This window comes from Bos indicus, chromosome 18 (genome assembly GCF_029378745.1).
Source record: "Bos indicus isolate NIAB-ARS_2022 breed Sahiwal x Tharparkar chromosome 18, NIAB-ARS_B.indTharparkar_mat_pri_1.0, whole genome shotgun sequence".
In the NCBI taxonomy this organism is placed as follows: Eukaryota; Metazoa; Chordata; class Mammalia; order Artiodactyla; family Bovidae; genus Bos; species Bos indicus.
This window is the reverse complement of record NC_091777.1, coordinates 45,170,171-45,196,232: the sequence shown is the minus strand read 5'-3', so window position 1 is coordinate 45,196,232 and position 26,062 is coordinate 45,170,171. Positions and strand designations below refer to the sequence as shown.

The window sequence follows — 26,062 nt, the reverse complement described above, 5'->3', positions numbered from 1 at the left end:
ATATGATGAGAAGGTTTCACTGTATTTCCAGAAAAAAAAAAAAAAAAGAACTTTAGTGCACTATAAGCCATACAGACTTATCCTTTGCTACATCAAAATAAAGAACTCACAGAGACAATGGCATTAAAAAATAAAGAGATGGACAATAAAATCATTTAAACATATTAATGTATGTGACAATTTACCAAGGTGCTAGTGTGCATGCACGTTCAGTCACTCGGTCATGTCCAACGCTTTGCGACCCCATGCCTGCCAGGTTCCTTTGTCCATATAATTTTCCAAGAAAGAATATCGGAGTGGTTGCCATTTCCTACTCCATTCCCCACTCAGGGATAGAACCCATGACTCCTGCATTGGCAGGCGGATTCTTTACCACTGAAGGTGCTAGGATAGAATGTAAATTTAATAGTTCTGAAAAACATTACAAAGTTACAAAGTGTTAGAAAAGTTAAGTGATGTTGCTCAGTCCTGTCTGACTCTTTGCCACCCTGATGGACTGTAGCCGACCAGGCTTCTTCGTCCATGGGCTGTTAAGATGGTATCTATTTCACACTCTATTCTCACAAAAATTGGGAGATGAAAATAAGAAGCAAAGGAAACATGAAAGGAAATTCATAAATGAATACTCTCAACTTTTACAGTAAGGAGTTACCTAATAAAAGATTGGGGGAAGTTGATAAATTCACATACATTGGCTTAAAAATTTGTTATCTGCACTCCTAAAGATAACCCACAATAGAGCTGAAAATTAAAAGCATACTTTCCAAAATACGGTATGAAGACAATCTCTATCATACAGCAGGAGAGTCAAAGCAAAAAATTATGGCAACAGACACCATGAAGAATGATTTGCACACACTAAGAGTTTGAGAAACAGGTTCTAATGATAGAGACTATCTGATCAGATTTAATGTTTTCAAGACAGTTCTTGTAGTATTATAAAGAATAACTTAATTAGAACAGCAATCAGAAGGGTATACATGTCTGGAAGATAACAGAACAAATGAGAGGTAGTGAAGGCTGAAACCTGGATGCTAAGAGCAGAAAGAGAAAGCAGGACAAGAACAGAAAAAGTAGAAAATTACCAGTAGTATTCTGCTACAAATAATTTTAATACATGAATTAGCTCATGTGCAACTGGCTAATAAGGGAATTACGTCAGTACAGTCAGAAATCACATTGTTTCATTCCTAATTTATTATAACGTGCTATTTTATTTTGTTTTATTTATTGTATTTTAGGGAGCAGTGGCTAAACATAGAAAACCACATAGGAACAGTATATGATTCCCACTCACCCCAAGTTTCCTCCTGGCTCAGTAACCAGTCCTTTCTGTGTGGTTCTTCCTGATCCTGAGGCACTCTTTCCTTGCCTCCAAGTAGCAGACTCAGCTCTCTGTTATACTTTCTTCCATCGTGCTACCTTACTTTTTTTCCCTTTCAAACTGGCAGACAACTCCATTGTTAGGTATACTTCACCAGCAATTTTGTTAATGTTATCTATTAATTCAATTCTTTTTCTTTTTGGTCGCATCACCGGGCTTGCAGCATCTTAGTTCTCTAAGCAGTGATTGGACCCAGGCCTCAGCATTGAAAGCGCCAGGTCCTAACCACTGGACTACCAGAGAATTCCCGATTTTTCTTAATCGCATTGTTGTTTAGTTGCTAAGTCATGTCCAACTCTTTTGCAACCCCATGGACTCTAGCCCATCAGATTCACTGTGGTAAGAATACACCACATGAGATCTACCCTCTTAACAAAATTTTAAATGTACATCACAGTATTGTTAATTACAAACAAAATTACAGCAGAGCTCTACAACTTTATCACCTTGCTTAAAAACTTTTTGCCCATTGAACCACAATGCATCTTTTTCCCCTACCCCTAGCAACCACCATTCTCCAGTATTTTTCCTTCTGTGACTTGGAAGATAAAATGAAAAAGGAAGCACAAGGTCAGTTTGGAAGTTATTGGGCAAGTGATGGTGAAAAGGTACTTAAGGTCAAAATATAACATGATTTATTAAATGTAATTTCTTACTCAGAATCTACAACTCTGTCCACATTTTTTTTCCCAAAATAGACTGCTATATTATTTGTAACATCAAAAAGTTAGGTAAACATACAACAACATTAAACATGCTATTCATGAGGCAGATTATAAAACTATTAATTTCAAAAGATTACAACTATTTAAAATAAATACATAGGCGTGAGGGGCATCATGCAAGATGGTGGAGTAAGAAGATCCAGGAATGGTCCCTCTACCCAAATAACTACTGGGCTGGCAAACAATCTGAACAAACCATTTTGGAATTATGGAGTCTAACCAGATGCCTGTAAAATCCAAGTGAGCATCTAATGAAGAAAGAGGTCGCTAACTTTTGGTGAATTCTGGCATTTTGCAGAGTGGCTAGCTATTACCATTCATCATCTCCCATCTCTGTAAAAGGCAGCTATGGGGACAGTCGCCCATGTTCCTGGCTAGCTTGCTGGTGCCATGTGGGGAACAGGGATATTGTCCTCCAAAAATTTAGGGTTGTATGCTATGATCTACCTAAAAATTCACTGAGAAGCCAGCCAGAGAGGCTGACCATTTTTTTAACCCTCAAGGGCAGGGCAAAACTGACTTCCTCAGTAACACTGGAGAAGGCATTTAAAAGATTTAGAATATCTTTTCTCCCCCTCAACAACAGCAGAATGCACATTACTTTACATTGCACATAGAACATTCTTCACAACAGACCAAATTTTAGGCCAAACCAACTCTCAATAAATGAAAAGGATCGAATTTTATCAAGTATCCTCTCTGACTAAAATGGAAATAAGGCTAGAAAGTAGTAATAGAAGAGAAATTAGAAAATCACAAGTATTTGGAAATTAAACAACTGACTCATAAAGAACCAATAAGACAAAAAAGATACCATTAGGGAAACTAAGAAAAAATTTGTATGGCTGATTCATGTTGAGGTTTGACAAAAAACAACAAAATTCTGTAAAGCAATCAACCTTCAATTAAAAAATAAAGAAAAAACTTGAAGACAAATGAAAAAGAAAACACCACCTGCCAATATTAGGGGATATAAAGAATGCCATACTCAAGAAAGAAATTTATAATTATAAATGCTATATTTTAAAAATCTCAAATCATCTATTAAGAAACTAGAGGAATTTGCCTGTGGTCCAGTGGCTAAGACTCTGTGCCCTCAATGCAGGGGGCCCAGGTTTGATCCCTGGTCAGGGAACTAGAACCTACAGGCCACAACTAAGAGTTTGCATGCTGCAACTAAAGATGGAAGAAACCGAGTGTTGCAACTAAAACCCAGTGCACTCAAAGAAAGGAGAACAAAAAGAAGAAAGAAATCAGAAAAAGAGCAAACTAAGCCCAAATCCAGCAGACAGAAGGAAATAATAATACTGAATTCAACCCAAGATAAACAACACAGCAAACAGAGACACAGAATCATTAAAACCAAAAGTTGGTTCTTTGAAAAGATCAACAAAATAGACAAAACTTTAGCTAGTCTGCTGCTGCTAAGTTGCTTCAGTCGTGTCCGATTCTGTGTGACCCCATAGACGGCAGCCCACCAGGCTCCCCCGTCCCTGGGATTCTAGTCTAGACTAAGGAAAAAGATGGGGAAATGTAAATAACTAAAGTCAAATGAAAGCAAGAACATTACTACCAATCTTACACAGACTAAAAACTTATAGGAGAATACTATGAACAATTGTATGCCAACAAAATAGATAATCTAGACAAAAAAGAAAAATTTCCAGAAATATACAAATAACCAAAACTGACTCAAGAAGAAACAGAAAATCTCAACAGATCTTTAACAAGTCCAACAAGAGACTGGGCTGGTAGTCAAAACCCTCCAAAGAACCAGGACCATACTTCACTGGTGATACCAAATTTCACTGGTGAATTTTACTGAACATTTTAAGAATTAACATCAATCCTATTCAAACTCCTCCAAAAAACAGAAGAAAAAGGAATATTTCCTGACACATTCTATGAGGCCAGCATTATCTTGATACCAAGGTTAGACAAAGTTTCCGTAAGAAAACTACATGAAAATCTCTTAAGAATACAGACACAAAAATCCTCAACAAAATACTGGCAGACTGAATCAAACAGTACATCAAAGGGACTATACTTCATGACAGTATAGTCCCTCTGACTAACTGTGCTGGCTAGGCCTTCTAATACATTGCTGTGTAACAGTGGTGGAAGTGGACAACCTTGTCCTGTTTCTGTTCCTAGGGGAATGTTTTCTCTTTCACCACTGAACATGATGATGCTGGCTATCATGGAGTAGACTCCTGAAAGTCCCTTGGACTGCAAGGAGATCAAACCTCTATCCATGGAATTCTCCAGGCAAGAATAGTGGAGTGGGTAGCCATTCTCTTCTCCAGGGGACCTTCCCAAGCCAGGGACTGAAGCTGGGTCTTCTGCACTGCAGGCAGATTTTTAACCATCTAAGCCACCAGAGTGAAAGTGAAAGTGAAGTCACTCAGTCGTGTCCCACTCTTAGTGACTCCATGGACTGTAGCCTACCAGGCTCCTCTGTCCATGGGGTTTTCCAGGCAAGACTACTGGAGTGGGCTGCCATTTCTTTCTCCAGGGGATCTTCCCAACCCAGGGATCAAACCCGGGTCTCCCACATTGCAGACAGGCGCTTTACCATCTGAGCCACCAAGGAAGCCCATATAAATAGGTTCTCATCTCTAGCTTCTGACCAGAGCTCCAAAATTTCTGTTTTTTCTTAAAAGATAAATGTACTAAGGGCATCTTATGTTCTAATGTTTGGTCTTTGACCCTGGTTTCTGACACAGAGCTCCTAAATCTCTTGGAATTTCCTGAGTGATATCAGAGCATCACCCAGGAATTATGGATGGAGGTTTGTCACACAGTGGGAGAAGGCAATGGCAACCCACTCCAGTACTCTTGCCTGGAAAATCCATCGATGGAGGAGCCTGGTAGGCTGCAGTCCATGGGGTCGCTACAAGTCAGACACGACTGAGCGACTTCACTTTCACTTTTCACTTTCATGCATTGGAGAAGGAAATGGCAACCCACTCCAGTGTTCTTGCCTGGAGAATCCCAGGGACGGGGAAGCCTGGTGGGCTGCAGTCTATGGGGTCGCACAGAGTTGGACACGACTGAAGCGACTTAGCAGTAGCAGCAGCAACAGGAGGCGGTGACCAAAACCATCCCCACAAAGAAGAAATGCAAAAAAGCAAAATGGTTGTCTGAAGAGGCCTTACAAATAGCTTAGAAAAGAGAAGCGAAAGGCAAAGGAGAAAAGGAAAGATATAACCATCTGAATACAGATTTCAAAAGAACAGCAAGGAGAGATAAGAAAGGCTTCCTCAGCAATCAGTGCAAAGAAATAGAGGAAAACACTAGAGATCTCTTCAAGAAAATAAGAGATAACAAGGCAACATTTAATGCAAAGATGGGCACAATAAAGGACAGAAATGGTATGGATCTAACAGGAACAGAGATATTAAGAAGAAGTGGCAAGAATACACAAAGTGTGTTAGTCACTCAGTCGTGTCCAACACTTTGTGACCCCATGGACTGTAGACCACCAGGCTCCTCTGTCTATGGAGTTCTCCAGGCAAGAATACTGGAGTGGGTGCCATTTCCTTCTCCAGGGGACCTACCTGATCCAGGGGTTGAACCCAGCTCTCCTGCATTGCAGGCACATTCTATACTATCTGAGCAACCAGGGAAGCCCCCAATGTATCTGGTATAATGGAAGACTATTTAGCCATAAAAAGGAATTAAATTCTGAAATACAATACAATATGATGAATCTTAAAAACACACTAAGTAAAAGAAGTCCATCACCAAAGATCTCATATTACGATTCCATTTATCTGGAGTCAGAAAATCCACTGAAATTGAAAGCACATTAGTGGCCACCAGGGGCTGGGGAAAGGGAAATGAGAAATTAAAGTAAGTGTCCTTCAAACTGTGGGCAGAACACAGAAGAACTATACAAAAAAAGATCTTCATGACCCAGATAACCAAGATGGAGTGATCACTCACCTAGAGCCAGACATCCTGGAATGTGAAATTAAGTGGGTCTTAGGAAGCATTCCTATGAACAAAGCTAGTGGGAGTGATGGAATTCCAACTGAGCTATTTCAAATCCTAAAAGATGATGTTGTGAAAGTGCTGCACTCAATATGCCAGCAAATTTGGAAAACTCAGCAGTGGCCACAGGACTGGAAAAGGTCAGTTTTCATTCCAATCCCAAAGAAAGGCAATGTCAAAGAGTGCTCAAACTACAGTATAATTGCACTCATCTCCCACGTTAGCAAAGTAATGCTCAAAATTCTCCAAGCAAGTCTTCAACAGTATGTGAACCATGAACTTTCAGATGTCCAAGATGGATTTAGAAAAGGCAGAGAAAAAGGCCAACATCCGTTGATCATAGAAAAAGCAAGAGAATTCCAGAAAAATATCTACTTCTGCTTTATTGACTATGCCAAAGCCTTTGACTGTGTGGATCACAACAAACTGTGGAAAATTCTGAAAGAGATGGGAATACCAGACCACCTGACCTGCCTCCTGAGAAATCCGTATGCAGGTCAAGAAGCAACAGTTAGAACTGGACATGAAACAATGGACCAGTTCCAAATTAGGAAAGGAGTATGTTAAGGTTGTATACTGTTACCTTGTTTATTTAACTTATATGCAGAGTACATCATGAGAAACGCTGGACTGGATGAAGCACAAGCTGGAATCAAGACTGTAGGGAAAAATATCAATAACCTCAGATACACAGATTACACCACCCTTACAGCAGAAAGTGAAGAGGAACTAAAGAGCCTCTTAATGAAAGTAAAAGAGGAAAGTGAAAAAGCTAGCTTAAAACTCAACATTCAAAAAATGAAGATCATGGAATCCGGTCCCATCACTTCATGGCAAATAGATGGGGAAACAGTGACAGACTTTATTTTCTCGGGCTCCAAAATCACCGCAGATGGTGACTGCAGCCATGCAATTAAAAGATGCTTGCTCCTGGGAAGAAAAGCTATGACCAACCTAGTCAGCATACTAAAAAGCAGAGACATTACTTTGCCAACAAAGGTCCATCTAGTCAAAGGTATTATTTCTCCAGTAGTCATGTATGGATGTGAGAGTTGGACCACAAAGAAAGCTGAACACCGAAGAATTGATGCTTTTGAACTATGGGGTTGGAGAAGACTCCTGAGAGTCCCCTGGACAGCAAGGAGATCAAACTATTCAATCCTAAAGGAAATCGGCCCTGAATATTCTTTGGAAGAACTGATGTTGAAGCTCCAATACTTTGGCCACCTGATGAGAAGAGCTGACTTGTCTTCTGGAAAAGACCCTGATGCTGGGAAAGATTGAAGGCAGGAAGAGAAGGGGACGACAGAGGATGAGATGGTTGGATTGCATCACTAACTCAATAGACATGAATTTGAGTAAACCCTGGGAGTTGGCAATGGACAGGGAGGCCTGGTGTGCTGCAGTCCATTGGGTCTCAAAGAGTTGGACAACTGAGTGACTAAACTGAACTGATGGCTACACAACACTGTGACTGGATTAAATCATACATTTTATGATGGTTAATTTTATGTTATTTGAATTTTACTTCAATAACACACATAGTGACTTCCCTGGCAGTCCTGCACTTCCACTGCAGGGGTATAGGTTCCATTCCAGGTCTCCCAGGAACTAAGGTCCCACATGCCTTGAGGTGAGGCAAAAAACAAAAACGAAACACACACACACACCCCCCTACAAATATAGCAGTAAGAGAAAACACAAAATGACAGTAAATAGTTGGAATAGAATGCTGAAACTAGGAGTAGTTGTCCTCTATACTCTTAACTTCACATTGTTACATTGCTTTAGTAAGTATTCTAGTTTTTCTTATTTCCCAAAATAGAAAAGTCCACATTTTAGGCTACCTTTCAAATGAGTGGGAAGTAGGGAAAGTATTTTTTCCTGCATTAGTCTTAAAAGAATATAATCAATTCCCTACTTCTGGCTACAAATAGCAAAGATTTATTAATAGAAATGCATCCCATGATACTATTTTTTAATAAAAAAAGAAATAAGGTCAAAGTTCTGGCAAAATCATTTATCTAAAATATCTCTATCTCTGAAGCTGAAGTGAATTTGCTCAGTCGTGTCTTTGCGACCCCACGGACTGTAGCCTACCAGGCTCCTCCATCCGTGGGTTTTCCAGGAATAGGTAGCCATTTCCTTCTCCAGGGGATCTTCCTGACCCAGGGATCGAACCCAGGTCTCCCGTGTTGTAGGCAGACTCTTTACCATCTGAGCCACTCTATCTTTAGATCATGGCAAACTCAAACATACACTAATGTTAAACTTGGTTCACAGTGTATTAATTACCCACGTATGTGCATACTCAGTCGCTGAACTGTGTCCCCATGGACTGCAGCCGGCCAGGCTCCTCTGTCCACGGGATTTCCTAGGCAAGAATTCTAGAATGGGATGCCATTTTCCTTTTCCAGGGGATCTTCCCGACGCAAAGTTAGAACTCACTTCTCCTGCATTAGTAGGCAGGTTCTTTACCTCTTGGCCACCAGGGGAAGACCCTTAATACCCACACATATAGTCAAAGTACACAACAAGAGGAAAGAGCTGTAGTGACCAAATTCCCAATACAGTATCTCCATTATAAAATACCAAAGCTTTGTTAAGTTTAAATATGATAAATATACCCATAGTTAAATGTAGTTGGCACCATCAAAATAACACTAATATTTCCCAAAAGCCTTAAGTTTTGGACACAAACTAAAAATTATAAATTAGGCTCTGATACTGATTGATAAATAAGAAAAACAAGTCTCCTGAATACTAAAATGTGAGAGCAATAAATAAAAGGCTGATTATTCAAGAAATGTCCAAAAGTAAGTTGGGAAACTAAGTTCAAGTGGAAATCCATAATAACATTTATGAAGTAGTCTTAAAAGTAAAACTCCTCTCAAGTATCAATTACAAGACCTGGTCCCAATCACTTATCTGAATGTGAGTTCAAACCAAGCTCATCATTCTCCATATACAGACCAAGTTTTCTGTCCTCCACCAAAGTGCCTCTCCACACGTGACCTATCCTAAATTTCAGCTTAGATACTACTTATATTCATCATAGTTCTGCAGAGAAACAGAACCAACAGAATGCACATATATAGACACAGAGAGATTTAAGAAATTGGCTCCCATGAAAATCCAAAATGTGCAGATTAGGCCAGCAGGCTGGAGACCTGGAGAAGAGTTGCAGTTTGAGTCCAAAGGTGGTTTGCTGGTAGAATTCTTTCCTCCTGGCTCAGAGGAGGTCAGTCTTTGTTCTATTAGGACCTTCAACCTGACTGGATGAGGCCCACCCACATCCCACATCATGGGGGAGCAAAGATGCTTTACTTAAAGTACAATAATTTAAATATTAATCTGGTTAAAAAAAAAAAAAAACCTTCAGAAACATCCAGAATATATGACTAAATATCTGGGCACTGTGGCCTGGCTACGAGTGGGCTTCCCTTATGGGTCAGAGGGTAAAGAATCCATCCACAATGCAGGAGACCTGGGTTCGATCCCTGGGTTGGGAAGATTCCCTGGAGGAGGGCATGGCAACCCACTCTAGTATTCTTGCCTGGAGAATCCTCATGGACAGAGGAGCCTGGCGGGCTACAGTCCATGGGGTCGCAAAAAGTCAGAATGCCTGCACAACTAAGCTCACAGTGGCCCAGGCAAAGTGACCTAACACTAGCCATCACACAACTCCACCAGTAATTCCCAGGTGTTGGTAACATATTCTTCCTTTAAAAATCATACAGCATTCTACCACTGTATATAGTGACCTCTTTTAAAATTGAAAGATCTTCAGGACAAAGATTTGTATCCTTGCAATTAACACAAGTAGCTAACACAGTGCCTTAAATAGTGCTGACATCTGAATATTTCTTGAATAAATTTCAGAGTGGAAAAAGCTATTAAGTAAGCTATTTCCAAAATTACTAAGCACTGTTTAATACCAAAGGAACTGAATTAAACCACACAATAAACCTACTTAGAATAAAATGGGAAAATGACTATTTACAGCAAAAAGAAATAACAGCTGGACATCAACAGGATGGGAAAACAGAAAGCATAGCACATGGATTAAAAAAAAAACCCCAGCATATAAGTATCAAATGGGGTTGGGGGGAAGTGCTGAAAAGCTACATTTGGGGGCTTCCCTGGTGGTCCGGTGGTTATGAATCTGCCTTACATTGCAAGGGACACCAGTTCAATCCCTGATCCGGGAAGATGCCACATGCCATGGAGCAACTAAGCCCATATGCTCAGAGTCCATGCTCCACAAGAGAATAGCCTCTGCTCATCGCAACTAGAGAAAGTCCATGTGTAACAACAAAGACCCATCACAACAGCTAAGGTAAAATAAATAAATTTAAAAACAAACAAACAAAAAGCTCCACTTGGTATTTCTATTTTCCTTACATTTATCTTTAAGTACAGTTCTTAGTGCATATCCAGTATGCTATACAAACTCTTGCTGAAACTATTTGAGACACTACATATTTGGAATAAGCTGTTATATAAGGGTTTAACACAAGGTTTAATTAAATATTAAAAGATCTTCATTTATCAAACTATCTCTTCTACAACACAGTACCCACAGACCCTGAGAGCAGGATAGTGGTAAGTGGGCTCCGGGTTTTTTTTTTTTTAACTTGGGTGGGGAGATTTATTTATTTATTTATTTATTTTTGGGGGGGGGGATTTAAAATATAAGATTTCACAGGGCTGCTCTTTGAAATCACGTCACAGCTTGTAACTGCAAACCTCCACTTTTGGCACACCTTGTACTCTCTGCTTTGGTCCATTCTTCACCCGTATCCACACTACTTTCTGTTAGGGTCTAATACTGCGCTAAATAAAACCATCTGTCTCCAGCCTCTGTAATCCTTTCTTGTACGTACTTCAGACCTGTCCTCCCCAACAGTGACTTTACTACTGACCTCTCTGCAGTATTCTCAATCTCCTGGCATGGGTCACATGCCAGTCACTGGTGACTCTAAGATAACAGACTTCATGGCCCAGATAACTTTCCTCTTACCTTTTCAAACATATTCTTAAAACCAACTCCTTTATCACTTAATTCTAAAAGTGAAAGTAAACTCCTCTTTGACTAAAATGACTCCAAATAATCTTGTCCTTTTCATTAATACATTTCATATCTTCACTCATTTTCTCCCCTCTTCCTCATAGTTTTGGGGGAAGAAAGACTTCTACATTTCTTTCAGTCCAATGTCACCTTCCATGATTATAGATTTGAGACCCTGCAACTTCACTTGCTTCCTCCCAGTGGATTATTAATATGTGCAGATTTACTCAAGACATACCTTTTTTTGTTCAACCATTAGCATTTCAGATTGAGTACAAGAAAATAATGACTAGCCTAAGAATTTAGAAAGAGTGCCAAGAAGAAAGAATTATAAAACCAAAAGGCACTTTGATAATTTAGATGGTGATACAAAACAGCAGCAGCGGTAATGCAAAACACAAAAATAGGACTTTTTTGAAATGGCAACAGGAGAGATCCTGAAACAGTTCTGTAAAGCATAGGACAGCAAAAGTAAATACTTATTGTTAATACTTATTATTACTTATTAATACTAATCTGAGAGAATAAAATGTCAATACATACCATCTTCATTTATCATAGTGTCCTTTCCTATAAAACGTCAAGTTCAACCACACATTTTCTGACGAAGGAGACTTCAGAAATAATAATCCTTCATATTATCAACAGTTAATTTGTTAAGCACAAAGGACATAAGGAGGGAAAGATGTTGAAAAATAGTCTACAGTGAAAAATAAGAAAAGTTTGCTAAGCACAAAAAGAAAACAGAAGATAAACTGCAAACACAGAAGATGCAATATAGTTTCTGACTAGGGTAACTGGGGAAGGCTTTGAAGGGGTGAGGATGCTCAAGTAGCATCTAGAAGGATAAATGTGATTCCCTCTTGTTCCTTTCCTAATTTTGGTGGATAGGAATCATTATAGGTACTGTCATTCAATACTGTCAGCTCAAATTGTCCCTCACTCACAATTTTTGCACAATGCTGTCAGCATAAACATCCTACAGCTGGACTCTGACAAATCACTTCATTGGCTAAAAACTTTCCAGGGATCCTTACAATCCACCTGATAGCTCAGTTGGTAAAGAATCCACCTGCTATGTAGGAGACATGGGTTTGATCCCTGGGTTGGGAAGATTCCCTGGAGGAGGGAACAGCTACTCACTCCAGTATTCTGGCCTGGAGAATTCCATGGACTGCAGAGTCCATGGGGTCACAGAGAGTTGGACACGCCTGAGCGACTTTCACTTTCACTTTACAACCCACCAAGAAAACTCAGACTTGTTATTGTGCTATTCAAATGACAAACTGAATAAACTAAGATAAATGTAGCAGGGGAAGAAAAATAAAAGGGGAGGGAGGGGCTGGAGTCTGTTATTTGACACATTTTCACTGGGACCTTCCAGAGCTGTTGGTTCTCTTTCCTTTGTGACTTTGGTTCACTTTCCCAACAGACTGCAAAACTCCCCATGACCTAGGACTGGAGACTTTTTCCTAGACATCCTCTTCCTGTGGCTAACTGTGACTATCTGTCAGGCCCTACCTTAGCTGCTGGGTCCTCAAGAACCCTGTCTCTGGCTCTTTGGTTTCCTAGCATATAGCACAGTGTTTAACATGTAGTCGTAAAAGGTACTCAGCAATTCTCCTGAATGGATGTAATAAGCCCCAGGCATGTGCAAGCTTCCCTTATGCTCCCTGTGCTCCATGATGTCTTTGGTGTGGTAGGTACCTCTGCTCCTAAATGTGCTGAGGTTTCTCCAGAATCTCTAGTTTAACCTCACCAGAGTACCAGGATCGAAGAAAAGTAGCTATTCATCCAGATGTGGGAAATGCAAAAGAGGCTTTGGAAATCTGACCACTGTTGAAACAAATTTCAAGTTAATCTTCCAGTTCTGACCTCTATCTTCACCCAATTACTATAGTCCTTGTTTTCACTGCATATGATGATGCCAATTCCTGAGACTTTTAGGAGTTTGGGTTCACTTCTTGGCTTTACCCACTGCCTCCTTAGTCTACAGCTAAATTCTGCTAAGACATTTAAACTCAAAAGACAAAAACTTTTTTTTCACCCTTCAAAATTTTGTTGCTGTTGTCCCCTTTCCAATTCTACTTTCTCTTTTATGGGTTTGTGTGTTTTAAAAAAATGCCTTCTCATGTAGTTTGAGTTAAGACTTATAAACAGGAAGAAAAAGGAAAAGCATGTCCAATTTGCAGTCTAAATTTAGCCTCAACCCTCTAAGCTGCTTTGTTGGGTATTCTTCCTTATGGTTGGTTTTGTATTTTACTCTCCCAAAGATATAACCAACAGAGATATAAAAATATTTTTAAAAGCAAATTAATTAATTAAAAATAACTTTATCCAATAGGAGTTAAAAAATAAAACAAAAAACACAGGAGTGAAAGAGAAACTAATCTGAGAGTTGGACAAAGACAGCAAATTTACTAGGTTAAAGAAACTTGAGTCTTCAGATTTACAAGGCCCAGTGAAACCACTCAGGAAAAACACACTCCAGTGTGGCAACATTTCGAAACTCCAAGAACTTCCAGAGAGAAAAGTGAGAATCAAATTGGTATCAGCAACACCAGAATGTTAGAATACAATAATCCAATAATTTAAAATGTCCATATGAAAAAACAATCTGAATTCATAATAATATAGCCAGTCATCAAGCAATCAAGAACAACATAGATTCACTAAGAAAATTTGCCACCCACACATCCCACCTTTTTTTTTAATGACAAAGATGCACTTATGCAAAACTGAGGGGAAAAGAACCAACTAAGAAGTCAACATGGTAAACAAGAAACAGGAACCCCTGAATGTCTCTGAATAGACTGGACAGAGATAATGCAAAGTAGTAAAGTAGCAGAGGTGGTAAGAAGTAAAATTCTGCATGTATCTTGGAATTAGTTGACAAGATCAGAATCACAGTACGTGAGAGAAATTTAAGGATAACTCAAAGATCTTTTTATCTTAACCAACTAAAACAATAAATTGTCGTTCAATTAGAAGGAAAGGACTAGATGAAGAAACAGGTTTGGGACATATTGAATGGGAGGTGCCTAGCAGACATCCTTCCAGGTGGAAATATTAAGGAAGCCGATGGATACACAAATTAGGAGTCTGCAGGAGGGGTGCAGGATGGAGACAATAATCTACAGACAGCATCTGAAGTCATGAAATTCAGAATGAAATCAAGAGAAGAGTGCACATGATAAAACAAGGAAATAATCTGTAAACAACACAAAAGAAAAAAGAGAAAGAGAATAAGAGAGTGAAGATGTGAACTAAGCCCTGGCACCCTCCAACAATGGGAGGGTTAGGAGTTGAAGAATCACAAAGGAGACAGTGAGGTCTAAGAGAAAACTAGGATCACATCAAGTGAAAAACCGTTAGAAGCAGACGAGATTGACTGAGCAGTATATTGCTGATCAGTCAAGTAGACTGAGGATAAGGACCAGCCACTGAATTTGGCAAGCAGACGAGATTGACTGAGCAGTATATTGCTGATCAGTCAAGTAGACTGAGGATAAGGACCAGCCACTGAATTTGGCAACATGGAAATCTCTGGCAACCTCGATATAGACAACTTCTTCAAGGAGTTTTGGTGTAAAGGGAAAGAGAGAGAGGGGGCAGTAGATAGAAAAGAGTAACTGCGTTAAGAATAGCAGTCTTTTTGTTGTTGTTGCTGCTGCTGTTTTTAAGATGGGTGAAATAACAGCGTATCTGTGAGTAGACAGGAAAGGTCTGGTAGAGAAGGAGAAACTAAATATGCAGGAGAGGCTGTTGGAGCAATGTCCTTGAATCATGAAGAGGGGATGAAACCTACTGCACAAATGCATGGGTGACCTTAGGAGAGAACAGTTTATCTAAACAAAGAAAAGGAGAGGTTTGGGACAGATGCAGGTTACTGGGCACATGTGGGATGAGTTGAGCAAAATTCTCTTGTTTGCTATTCTCTTCTCAAATAAAGAAGAAGCAAGGTTCACAGGCTGAAAGTGAAGATGGGGGAAGAGATGATAGAAGTCTGAGGAAAACAAGGAATGGAATGGTCATGTACAAAACCTGAATGAATGGACTAAAGACATACAATATATGGGAAGTAACCATGACTTCTGGGCTTAGTGAACATAAATGTACAGTGAAACGGGCCAGCATGTCTGTGCTGATATAATTAGGGCTGTGAGGTTTGTACAGAAAGTGGGAGGGGGAAGAGGGTTGACAGTATAAGCTCTGTTCTGACTGTAACAACTCCTCATGGAATTAAAACAGGGGGTAAAGTTATAAGGAGAGTGTGGGTCAATGAAAGGTAGTAAGATCAACAGACTGTAGGCTACAGTAGATCTGAATGACTGATGGAGATAGGTTGCTGCTGCTACTGCTGCTGCTGCTAAGTCGCTTCAGTCGTGTCCAACTCTGTGCGACCCCAGACGGCAGCCCACGAGGCTCCCCCGTCCCTGGGATTCCCCAGGCAAGAACACAGGAGTGGGTTGCCATTTCCTTCTCCAATGCATGAAAGTGAAAAGTGAAAGTGAAGTCGCTCAGGCGTGTCCAACTCCTAGCGACCCCATGGACTGCAGCCCACCAGGCTCCTCCGTCCATGGGATTTTCCAGGCAAGAGTACTGGAGTGGGTTGCCATTGCCTTCTCCGGGAAATGGGTTACCTAGACAAAGATGGAGATAGTGGTTGGAAATAACAATGAGAAAGCTACTCTAGTAAGCACTGTAACAAACTAGTTATTATAATACTTCTGGTATTATCTCATTTAATTCTGAGAATGACTCTGAAAGATGCACGTTACTATCCTTACTTAAAATATGAAGTTAAAGCTGAGATTAAATTACTTGTCCAAGGACACTACTAAGTTTTCCAACTGGCCTTTTAGGTCACATTTGCTTCCAAAAACAAACACTCCACAACACTAGAATAAATCTTTGTGAGTAAAATACTTCACAGACTACCTCACACTTGATCAATTTTACTTCATTGATATCCAGTTTTTAAAATAGCTAACTGAAGTACTACTTTAAAGTATCACAGAGAAAATAAAAGGTAAATTGCTCCTATAGAGAGCACCTTCTATCATGGAGTAATAAATTCAAGCTAAACCATCTACAGTTACTGCTATTACTACTTTGGCACTGAGTTAAATACAAAACTCTTGCTATGTGTCACACAGGTAAGATCCCTTTACTCTTACTATTTCTCTTCTTCTACTACTATTTTCCTCAGGCTTTATATTGTTTTCTTTACTTCCAATTCAGATAGTCATGTCTTGGGACATTCCTGATGGTCCACTGGTTTCCCTGAGCGCCCAAGACAGGGGGCCTGGGTTTGACTCCTGGTTAGGGAACTAGATCCCACATGCCACAACTAAAGACCCCACAGACTGCAAAGAAGACTGAAGATCCTGGTGCAACCAAACAAAAGAAATAAATATAAAAAAAAGAAAGAAAGAAAGAAAAAGAAAGCCATGGCTTTTCTTACTCTACTGGAAAATGTACAGTTAGTTTCTGGCACCTGACCTGAGACTCTCAGAATTACCAAGAACTTCTGAGGACTATGCAACAACAACAAACTGTTTCCAAGGCTCCAAGTTCTGGCAATCTCACTAAATAGGGCAACCAAAAGAAACTGCAGCATTAAGTTTCACTAGACCTTTGCTGTTCCTAAGTAGTGATTTTGTGAATTGCTAGATTCAGATCCCCAAATCAGACAGAAGGCAAGAAATCAATAAAGCACTTCACAGGCATTTCATCCAACACAAGCTCTCCCACTCTCTCTGGAGTTTATGACTATGTGGATAATTAACAATCAAGAGGTGAGTAAGCTACGCCAATGGGCAATATAATCCATTACCCACTTACCCACCAACTTACCCACTTTTATATTCCTCCACCAATCACTTGATTCTTTAAGAACAAACTGTTTGTTTTAAAAGCAGCTGGCTTATATAATCATTCTTCCTCACAAAGTCTCTTTTCCTAATTCAATGGCAACATGATTTTCATTTTAAGGGTTTATTAACCAGGTACAGTTAACTAAATGCATGTTAGATAAGAATTTTACTCACTTTTGTCTATTTAGTCTATTTTGGCCACCTGATGCAAAGAACTGACTCACTAGAAAAGACCCTTACTCTGGGAAAGATTGAAGGCAGGAGAAGGGGACGACAGAGGATGAGACAGTTGGATGGCATCACCAACTTAATGGACATTAGTCTGAGCAAGCACCAGGAGCTGGTGATGGACAGGTAACTGGCATACTGCAGTCCATGGGGTCGCAGAGTCACGAATGAGTGACTGAACTGAAATGAGTCTATTTTACTTAAATACTTTTAAAATCCACATATATAATGCTTATAGGATATGTAAGTTTCCTCCAACTTTGAGATTCCCACAATGAGAAACCTTCAAAAGCTATGTTTCCTTTCATTTATTCAAATATTACCAAGGGTCTGCTCTGTGCCTGGCACTATTCCAGCTGCTGAGGACAGAGCAATGAATGAGACAGAACCCTTGCCTTTACAAAGTTTCCATTCTGTGGGGAATCTCTTGGTATCCAGGATCTATTATGTGTTTGGGTGTCATATTCACAAATACAAGTACATATACAATTGGAAGTATCCTACAAACTACTGATGCACATCATCACTTTGCAGCTCCCTCAAACATTCTGAATTGATTATTCTTTAAATTTTAAATGAAAATTATAATTAAGCTTGAGCCATAAGGTGAAAAACTCTGTATGCCCAACAATGTCATTTATATCATGCATGTCTTAAGATTTTATCCTGGACTTCTCTGGTGGTACAGTGGATAAGAATCTGCCTGGTTTGGGAAGATTCTACATGTCACAGAGCAACCAAGCCCATATGCCACAACTACTGAGCCTGTGCTCTGGAGCCTGTGAGCTGCACCTACTGAAGCCCATGCACCTAGAGCCTGTTGTCTGAAACAAGAGAAGCTACTGCAATGAGAAGCCCATGCAGTACTGTTCACAGCAACTAGAGAAAGCCTGTGCACAGAAAGACCCAGCACAGCCAAAAAAAAAAAATTTTATTCTCTTATATTCCCATTCTCCAAAATTTCTTACTGTTGGTGGAGGGAACATACTTTATATATTTTAATTTTAAAGTGATACAACTGCAAACACTTAGAGATATCCCCAAGAGACTTCTATAAGATTAATAAACTAAAATGCTAAATAATTTTCATTTATTCATTCATTTAATAAATATCTGTTCATCCCAGGGGCTTAGACAATAAATACATGCAAATAAACAAAGATGATTACATGTAGGTCATGATCAGTACTAGAAGAAAAAAAACTCAGACCCATGATAAAGACCTCAAGAAACAAACAACAATCCAGATTATCTATTAACATACTTATACTGACATTAAATTCTTCCTTACTTGCCCTTAAAACTTCCTGACATTGATTTAGAAGATTTCAATGTATCAAAGTTCATCAAACTTACCTCAATTTCACTTTTATAGAACTAAAGCTAGTCTGTGAAATCTCTAGCAGAAAATAAAAGATAACACCTATTTGACAGTATCTCTGGCATTGGGCTTTTGACTACATACAGTGGGACCATACAATTTATTATCCAAACTGCAAGATTTTCAAGAGAGAAAAAGGATGTTTTAACAATTTCGCCAAAATAACAGGCACAAACAAGGACTTTCCACCAGGGCAAAACAGGCCATATGGTCATCCTAATTATATACTACATCAAACAGAGCTAGCCCAAAATATCAAGAGTATTTTATAATTGCAGATGGATTTAAATTGTAAGTAATATCCAAGTAAAGAAACCAAATTATAATCTGGACCATATAAGCCAAGTGACTTCCTTACTAAATGTAAAGATTTAAATACCTCACAACATACACAAAATCAATTACAGGGGCATCATAGGCCTAAATGTGAAAAGGCAAAACAGAAAAGTTTTGATAAGATAATCAAAGTAAGTCCATGATCCTTGGGTAGGGAAAAGCTCCTTTGAAAGAAAAAAAAAAAAAAAGGACAAGAAACATTAGTCACAATGGAAAAGAGTGGTAACATATTTACAATAGAAGGAAGAACTTCTATACATCAAAAGAAACCATTAAATGAGAAAAGATACTTGCAACAGATATATCCAGCAAAGGATTCATATTCTGATACTGAACTCAAGAAAAACAACAACAGCAGCACGCATTTCAACAGGAAAATGGGCAAAAAATTTCTAAGGCACTTCATGGAAGATGAAATCCAAATGACCAAGATATGAAAAGGTGTTTACCTCACTAGTAATCATGAAGGTTAAAACCACATACAAATACATACCCACCAGACTGGACAGAACTAAAACACCTGATGAAAGTGGCAGTTACAAGTATTACTGTTGGTGAGAGATGTGGAACAACTATAACTCTCATATACTTTACTAATAACTGAAATAAAAATTAGTAAACAACTACTTTGGAAAGCAGTTTTTCATGATCTAATAAAGACATACTCCCCAGGATCCTGCAATTCAAAGTACAGAGCAATTCAAAGTACAGAGCATAAAGAAATTTACATAAACATGTATCAGTAAACTCAAACACAAAGTTACTGTTCATAATTGCCCAAAACCGTAAACAAGTTGAATAGCTTCAGAATATCCAAAGCAACTGGAGAAATAAACAAGTTACATGCATGACGGAATCCTTTGTCACAACAAAAGTCAAAATAAATATATGCAACATGATTCCATTTATATAAAGTTCAAACAGGGACAAAACTCTTATCATTCAGAGATGTAACTTAAGTGATAAAACGATCAATGTCAGAATAACATTTATATCTAGCTTAAGAAGGCAGCAGTTGTTGATGGGAAGATGCAGGAGTGGGAGGCTTGTGGGACGTTGGCAAAGCCAGTCTTTCCCTGGGTGGTAGTTACAAGAACCTTTGTTTAAAAATATTTCATTTTTATCCACATATCTTTACAACATGTGTGGTTATATTTCACACTGAGGGGAAAAAAAAAACACCTCTCTCTAAAGGGGAAAAGGATTAACGTCCTAAATAGAATTCTAAGAATGTTAGAGATAACTCAATTCATAGTTTAAAAAGAGTTAGCAAGGATCTCTAAATCCAAATACATACTGTATTCTAGACACACTGTAGTCTAAAATCCATGAATATACTTTTGGTTTCGTTGGGTAGACTGCCACTCTTCATCCAAATTTTGAAAAAGGTGGAATTTCAGATATCAGATTACTCAGCAAATCACATAAATTCTAAAATCTTAACACCAAACATCCCACTTCTAATTCTGAAATCTGAAATAAGTGCCTGGTTGTTGACTGCACAGTTACAAAGCAGTTTTAGATTAGAAACTGCCAAGTAGAATAATATCCACATTTGGTAACTCCAATTTTTGCAAACACAATTCCCAAGCCTCTGTTATATCAACAACTCAAATTTCTTTAGAAAAAAAGAATATATTACGTACGTGGGATTACATATCAAAGCCATGAGAACAGACATAAATTAAATCAATGATTAAAAAAACCTTTTCATTGCTATATAGATGTTTTTAGGTTCTTGCACAAAAGAATGTATTTATAGGTTTTTGTTTTTAAAAAGACGAATACATTAGAAATCTTAAAAATGCTTAGGTTATTTTCTTTGTAAGAAGTAAAGGTACCACAGTCAACTCACTGATAAGTCACTAACCTGGCAAGAAATCTTAAAAGTCAGATTGGGCCAAACAATGCTTTAAAAAAAAAAAAAAAAACTATTAAATCACTTTAATGAGAAATACTATTTTCAGCTTATATGTGGCTCTCATCAAAAACTTTAGAGGGCCCTTTTCACAATTCCACAAAACCATAAAAATTATACAGCTAAATATGCATGCGGGTGGGTGGAGGGACGGGTGGGAGAGGAAAGAAAAGAAAAGAAAATTAAGAGAAAATAATTTAAAGACTCCCTACCTAGATAGAAAATGTGTCCCAACAAGAGAGTTTTAAAAAGGATGTACCAGGTAATCCAAAAAGTATCTTTAAATACTTGCGTGATACCGCGAAATGACTCTCCTATCGGTCAAAGACTAATCTTTTTCTTAAAAATAGATTTAGAAAATTTTCTTCCTATCGCCGGACTTCTCTCCTTACCATGCTATTCTTTCTATAACTCTCCCAGATGTGCTGCGAAAATGACCTTAGTTATCTTGCTTCCCTCTCCTATATGTTCCCAAAACTTGTGAGGTTTAAGATCAGGAGCTAAAGTTTATTTTCTTCCTGGTTTCCTGGCGGAACAAAAACCCAGACTTGTGAACGGAAACAAAACCCACAAGACTGGGCGATGGTACGTACTTTGGGGTGGACACCTTCCTCCCCGACCCCAGAACTCTCGGACCCAGAGTGCCTCCACCGGGGTCGGTCAGCGCCCACTGACCACTTAGATCTGCCCTGGGAACAAGGGACCCGGAAAAAGCTGGCACCCTTATTCCCACCGGATTTCCAAAAACAAGGCCGAAAGGAGAGCAGCAAACATTTGAAAGAGATAGTTGCACAACAGGTTTGGTGAAGGATTCCGGTTTAACAGGTAAATACCACACAGGAGACAAGTGGGATGTGATCTGCTCCAGGTACCAATGGCATTTCGAGGCCGTCTGCGTCGCAGGAGAAACCCAAACTTTGGGCACATTACTTAAAGTTCACCTGAGGAATATGCAACGAATTGAAATTAAAAACGCGAGAAAATGGGTGCTGGAAAATCAGCAAATCAGCGCTTTAAACTCAGGCTGGGCGGAAAAATTCTTTGAATACTCAGGCTTTGTTTGGTGGTTAAGACAGAACCACCGAATTTCGGAGTTGGAAGACGCGTATCTCCGTGTTCTTCGGCCCGTTCTCGGACTTCAGGGCTGCCCCGCCCGGCCCGGCCGGGGTCCTTAGTCACCGGATCGAAGGCGGAACCCTGAGAGCCCCGGGGAGGCCGCGGCTCGGCCCGGCCCGGCCCGCGACGCCGGGGCCCGGACGGAGGGAGGGGAGCGGCACCCCAAGGAGGACGGTGGAGCGGGGAGGGAGCGAGGAGGTCGCGAGCCGAGAGCTCGGCGCAGCCCCGAACGCTCGGCCCGGCTTCCCACCCCGAGGCCCGCCCCGGCATACCTTTGGCGAGAGCTACGGTAGAGTTCTCGGTGTCGATAGTGTAGAGGATGCCCTCGTAGCGGATCTCCGCCTTGGAGATAAGGCTGATCTTGCTGCCGATGTAAGGGGTGCCCCCGCTCATGGCGCCGCCGCCGCCGCCGCTCCCGGCCGCTCGCAGAGAGGCAGATCCCACGCCGCTGTGGCCGTTCTGCTCGCCCACTTGCTCCGTCGGCGCCTACAGCAGCCGCCTCAGACCCAACATGGCGGCAGCGCCGGCTCCGCTACCCTCCCCCAGCCTCCCGCCCTCAAGCCGCGGCGCGGCGGCGGCGGCGGCTGCAGCGGCGGCGGCGCGGGGCATGCTGGACGGGGAGGCCGAGGTCTCGCGAGATTCGCCTGGCGGCCGGTGGCTCAGGGCTCCTTCGCTCCCTCGGCAATCCTAGCAGTGCCGCTTGGCCTGGTCTGTCGCTGTCGTTCCCCGAGGCCTGAGAGGAGATCCAGGGAGAGGCCAGGGCCTCGGAATGTAAGGACACTGTGGGCTGGCGTGGCGCCGCTCGCGGTCCTCTTGATCTCCGCTGTGGCCCACACCATTTCCAGACCCTTTGTAACCTGTCCTGAGTCCGGTTTCATTGCAAAAGCGGATCCTTCTAGCTAGAAAGTTCCAACGTGCCTCGAAGCTCTTGGTGAGCACCTCTGAGACCTGGTCATTTTCCTCTGGAAGCAACTGCGCCCCTCAAGGAGCCATCATTACAGCATCTGTCACCCGGCGAGTCTCCCTTCTACTCCCCTTCGCTGCTTCTAGACGTGGGATTCTGTCCAGAGCTTTCAAATGGTTCTCATTGCTTTCAGTGCCATTGCACACAGACCAAACCCTACTGTCTGCAGTTTTGTTCAGTTCTGTGAACTCTGGATTCATTTAAGCCATAGCATTGTTAGCTTTAAAAAAAAAAAAAAAAAGCTCAACCTAAGCGTGAGAATTGTGCTTTCTTCCGGGGAGGTTTGGTGAGGACTTAAATCTGGAGATAGCCTCTCAGCTCTGAGGGACTGCTCGGAAGAAGTAAGGGAGAAGCCAGGATATATAGGAGTTTTTGAAAAATAGCAAAAACAACAAACGCAGGTAGTTTAACATCAAAACATTACTCTTAAAGAAAAACCATACATCTCAAGTTAATGAATTCAACACTTTTCTGTGTATGGGAAGAAGTTAGAGTCTGGGCTCATTGAAATCTTTTCCTTAACTATCTAACGTTAGTAAACCTTTTCTCCATCCTGAATCCCCTCAGGGTTCACAGTTGGGGCTGACTGCAGTGGCTGATGGCTTAATAGCTGCCAAATCGTTTGTTTACTTATGTGTCAGGGGACATCCACAGCCTTTTCAGCATCTTTAGTTGAATTCCTAATTGGCAAGTTTGTGTGTCTGAAGATTTCCGCTCTAAACCTAATCTTGGCACTCAACAGTTCATCCTTATAATAGTGGGACTTCTCACTCAGGCCTTTATCTGTTCTGACTACAAAATTCTGTCCTTTTCAAGTATAGACTGTATCCTGAATCTGATCATTTCTCACCATCTCCACCCCTGCCCTACAACAAACCACCCAGAATTATTGAAACATCCTCCTAGAAGACCCTTCTACCTCTGCTTTCTCAACACAGCAGCCAAAGGGATCTTGCTAAGATCGAAGTTAGATTGTATCCCGCCTCTACTCAATACTCCTCTCCCCAGTGAACTCATATCACACAGAATGAGAGCTAGCTAGACTCCTTACTTTGCCCTATAGAGACATATATGATTTAGTCCCTTGTTTCCTTGCTTCACCATTCTGTTCTAGCCATCCCCTTTTCACCTCAAACTTGCCTACTTCATTCAGATCTCTACTCAAATGTTGCTTCTGCAGATGACTCTTTATTGTCCTGTTTATAATGATACCACCTGAATCACTCTACATACCCTTGCTCTGCTTTCTTTTTATTCATAGAGTTTATCTTTCTCTAATTGTTTAGTCGCTCAGTGTGTCCGATCTTTTGTGTCCCTGTGAACTATAGCTCACCAGGCTCCTCTGTCCATGAAATTTCCCAGGCAAGAATAATGGAGTCAGTTGCCATTTTCTTCTTCAGAGGATCTTTCTGACCCAGGGATTGAACCCATGTCTCCTGCACTGCAGGTGGGTTCTTTACTGCTGAGCCACCAGGGAAGTCCCATCTCTCTCTAGTATGTTTAATTGGGTCTCTCTAGCCCCTTCTCTAGAATCTAAACATTTTGAGATAGGGATGTTACTCTGGTTACTACTATATGATCAGAACCTAGAACAGAGCCTGGAACAGAGCAGCTTTTCAGTAAGTTGGATGAAGCTGAAGGCAGAGCGTAGGTAGGATGTCTGGTGAGCTGAGTGAACAAATGATGAGAAGCCTGGCAAGAAACAGAGAGGGAAGCAGTACAGAAGACTAACAGCTGTGTTGGGTCTGGTTCACAGTAGCTTCAAAGGAAGACTGAAATACCTGTTTCAGTACAAGATTCCTGCCAAGGAGCTGAACTCTTACTTCCTCGCGCTTCCAGGCCTGGGACCTAGATTATCTTCCGTGCTTCCTGAGTGATCTCATCCTTTTTCATATATTAACTAATTCCCAAATTTACATCTTCATTCCAGATCTCTTGACTTCCAGGGTCACACTGCTGCTGCTAAGTCACCTCAGTCATGTCCGACTCCGTGCGACCCCACAGACAGCAGCCCACCAGGCTCCCCCATCCCTGGGATTCTCCAGGCAAGAACACTGGAGTGGGTTGCCATTTCCTTCTCCAGTGCATGAGAGTGAAAAGTGACAGTGAAGTCGCTCAGTCGTGTCTGACTCTTCGCAACCCCATGGACTGCAGCCTACCAGGCTCCTCCATCCATGGGATTTTCCAAGCAAGAGTACTGGAGTGGGGTGCCATCAGGGTCACACTAGTACCTACTCACTAGATACAGTTGCTTGGGTGTCCCTCAGGCACTTCCAACTCAACATGTTCAAAAATATATACATCTACTCCATTCCCCCAAATAAACCTGCCCTTTATCCATGCTCTCTGTCCTTATCACTGGCCCCAGGACTCACTCAGGTGTCCAGTCTTGAAATCAGAATCCTTATCTGGCTGTACCCAGTCAATCACCAATCTTGCTGATTCTATTTTATGTTTGCAGTTCATGGCTTCCTGCACCCTAGGGCACCAGGAACTATGCATAAGTACAGCTGATCAGTGTGATAGCCCATAGTGTATTATGCATGTGAATCTCTAACTTAGGTACTAGAAAAAGACTGAGAAAGTGGCACCTTTCACTACCATTGTTTCTGAAAACCCAAGTCCCATGTTGCTCCCCTGCTTAAGAGCCATCAATTATGTCTGCTGGCCTACAGAAAAAACAAACAAACAAACAAAAAAAAAAAACCTCTCCATTGAATGTTTCCAACAATAGAAAGTCTAGAATTTCTACATTAGAGAGGCAGTCAGGTTGGAAGAAGAGATGAAAAACATGGGAGGCTTGTCCAAAGTTACGTTTCTAGCTGGCACACTGTTTTTTTTTTTAACTTATATTTGTGTTTGCTTCGTGACGCTGGGGATTGGGTAATGGAGAATATGGGAGAAACAAGGTTCCTGCACCTCACTGGCTTTTGGTGTGCCCACGGTTATTCGTTGCAACTCCCAACATATTCTCTGCATGCCTTAGGCTCTGGCCATGCTGAATTCATTGCTTCTCAGAACATACATGTCACTCTCCCACCTCTAACCATTCCTTTGTCTCCTG

The 26,062-nt window shown here is 40.8% G+C and overlaps 1 protein-coding gene across 10 annotated transcripts in view; it reads right to left on the bottom strand.

The window, feature by feature from the left end:
• The window catches only part of LSM14A (LSM14A mRNA processing body assembly factor), a 53,965-nt gene extending 31,360 nt beyond the window's left edge, over window positions 1-22,605 (bottom strand). For 6 of the 10 annotated variants that reach the window (XR_011561540.1, XR_002182806.2, XR_011561539.1 and 3 more), the window contains exon 1: window positions 22,307-22,603. Coding sequence is in view for 5 of the 10 variants with exons in the window: in XM_019979330.2 (XP_019834889.1) it covers window positions 22,307-22,427 (121 nt within the window). In the remaining 5 variants the exon portion in view is untranslated. Of the gene's footprint in view, window positions 1-22,306 lie in introns of all 10 variants that reach the window. The other 4 variants (XR_011561541.1, XM_070770923.1, XM_019979328.2 and 1 more) reach the window with 3 other exon arrangements.
• Window positions 22,606-26,062: the final 3,457 nt, after the last annotated feature.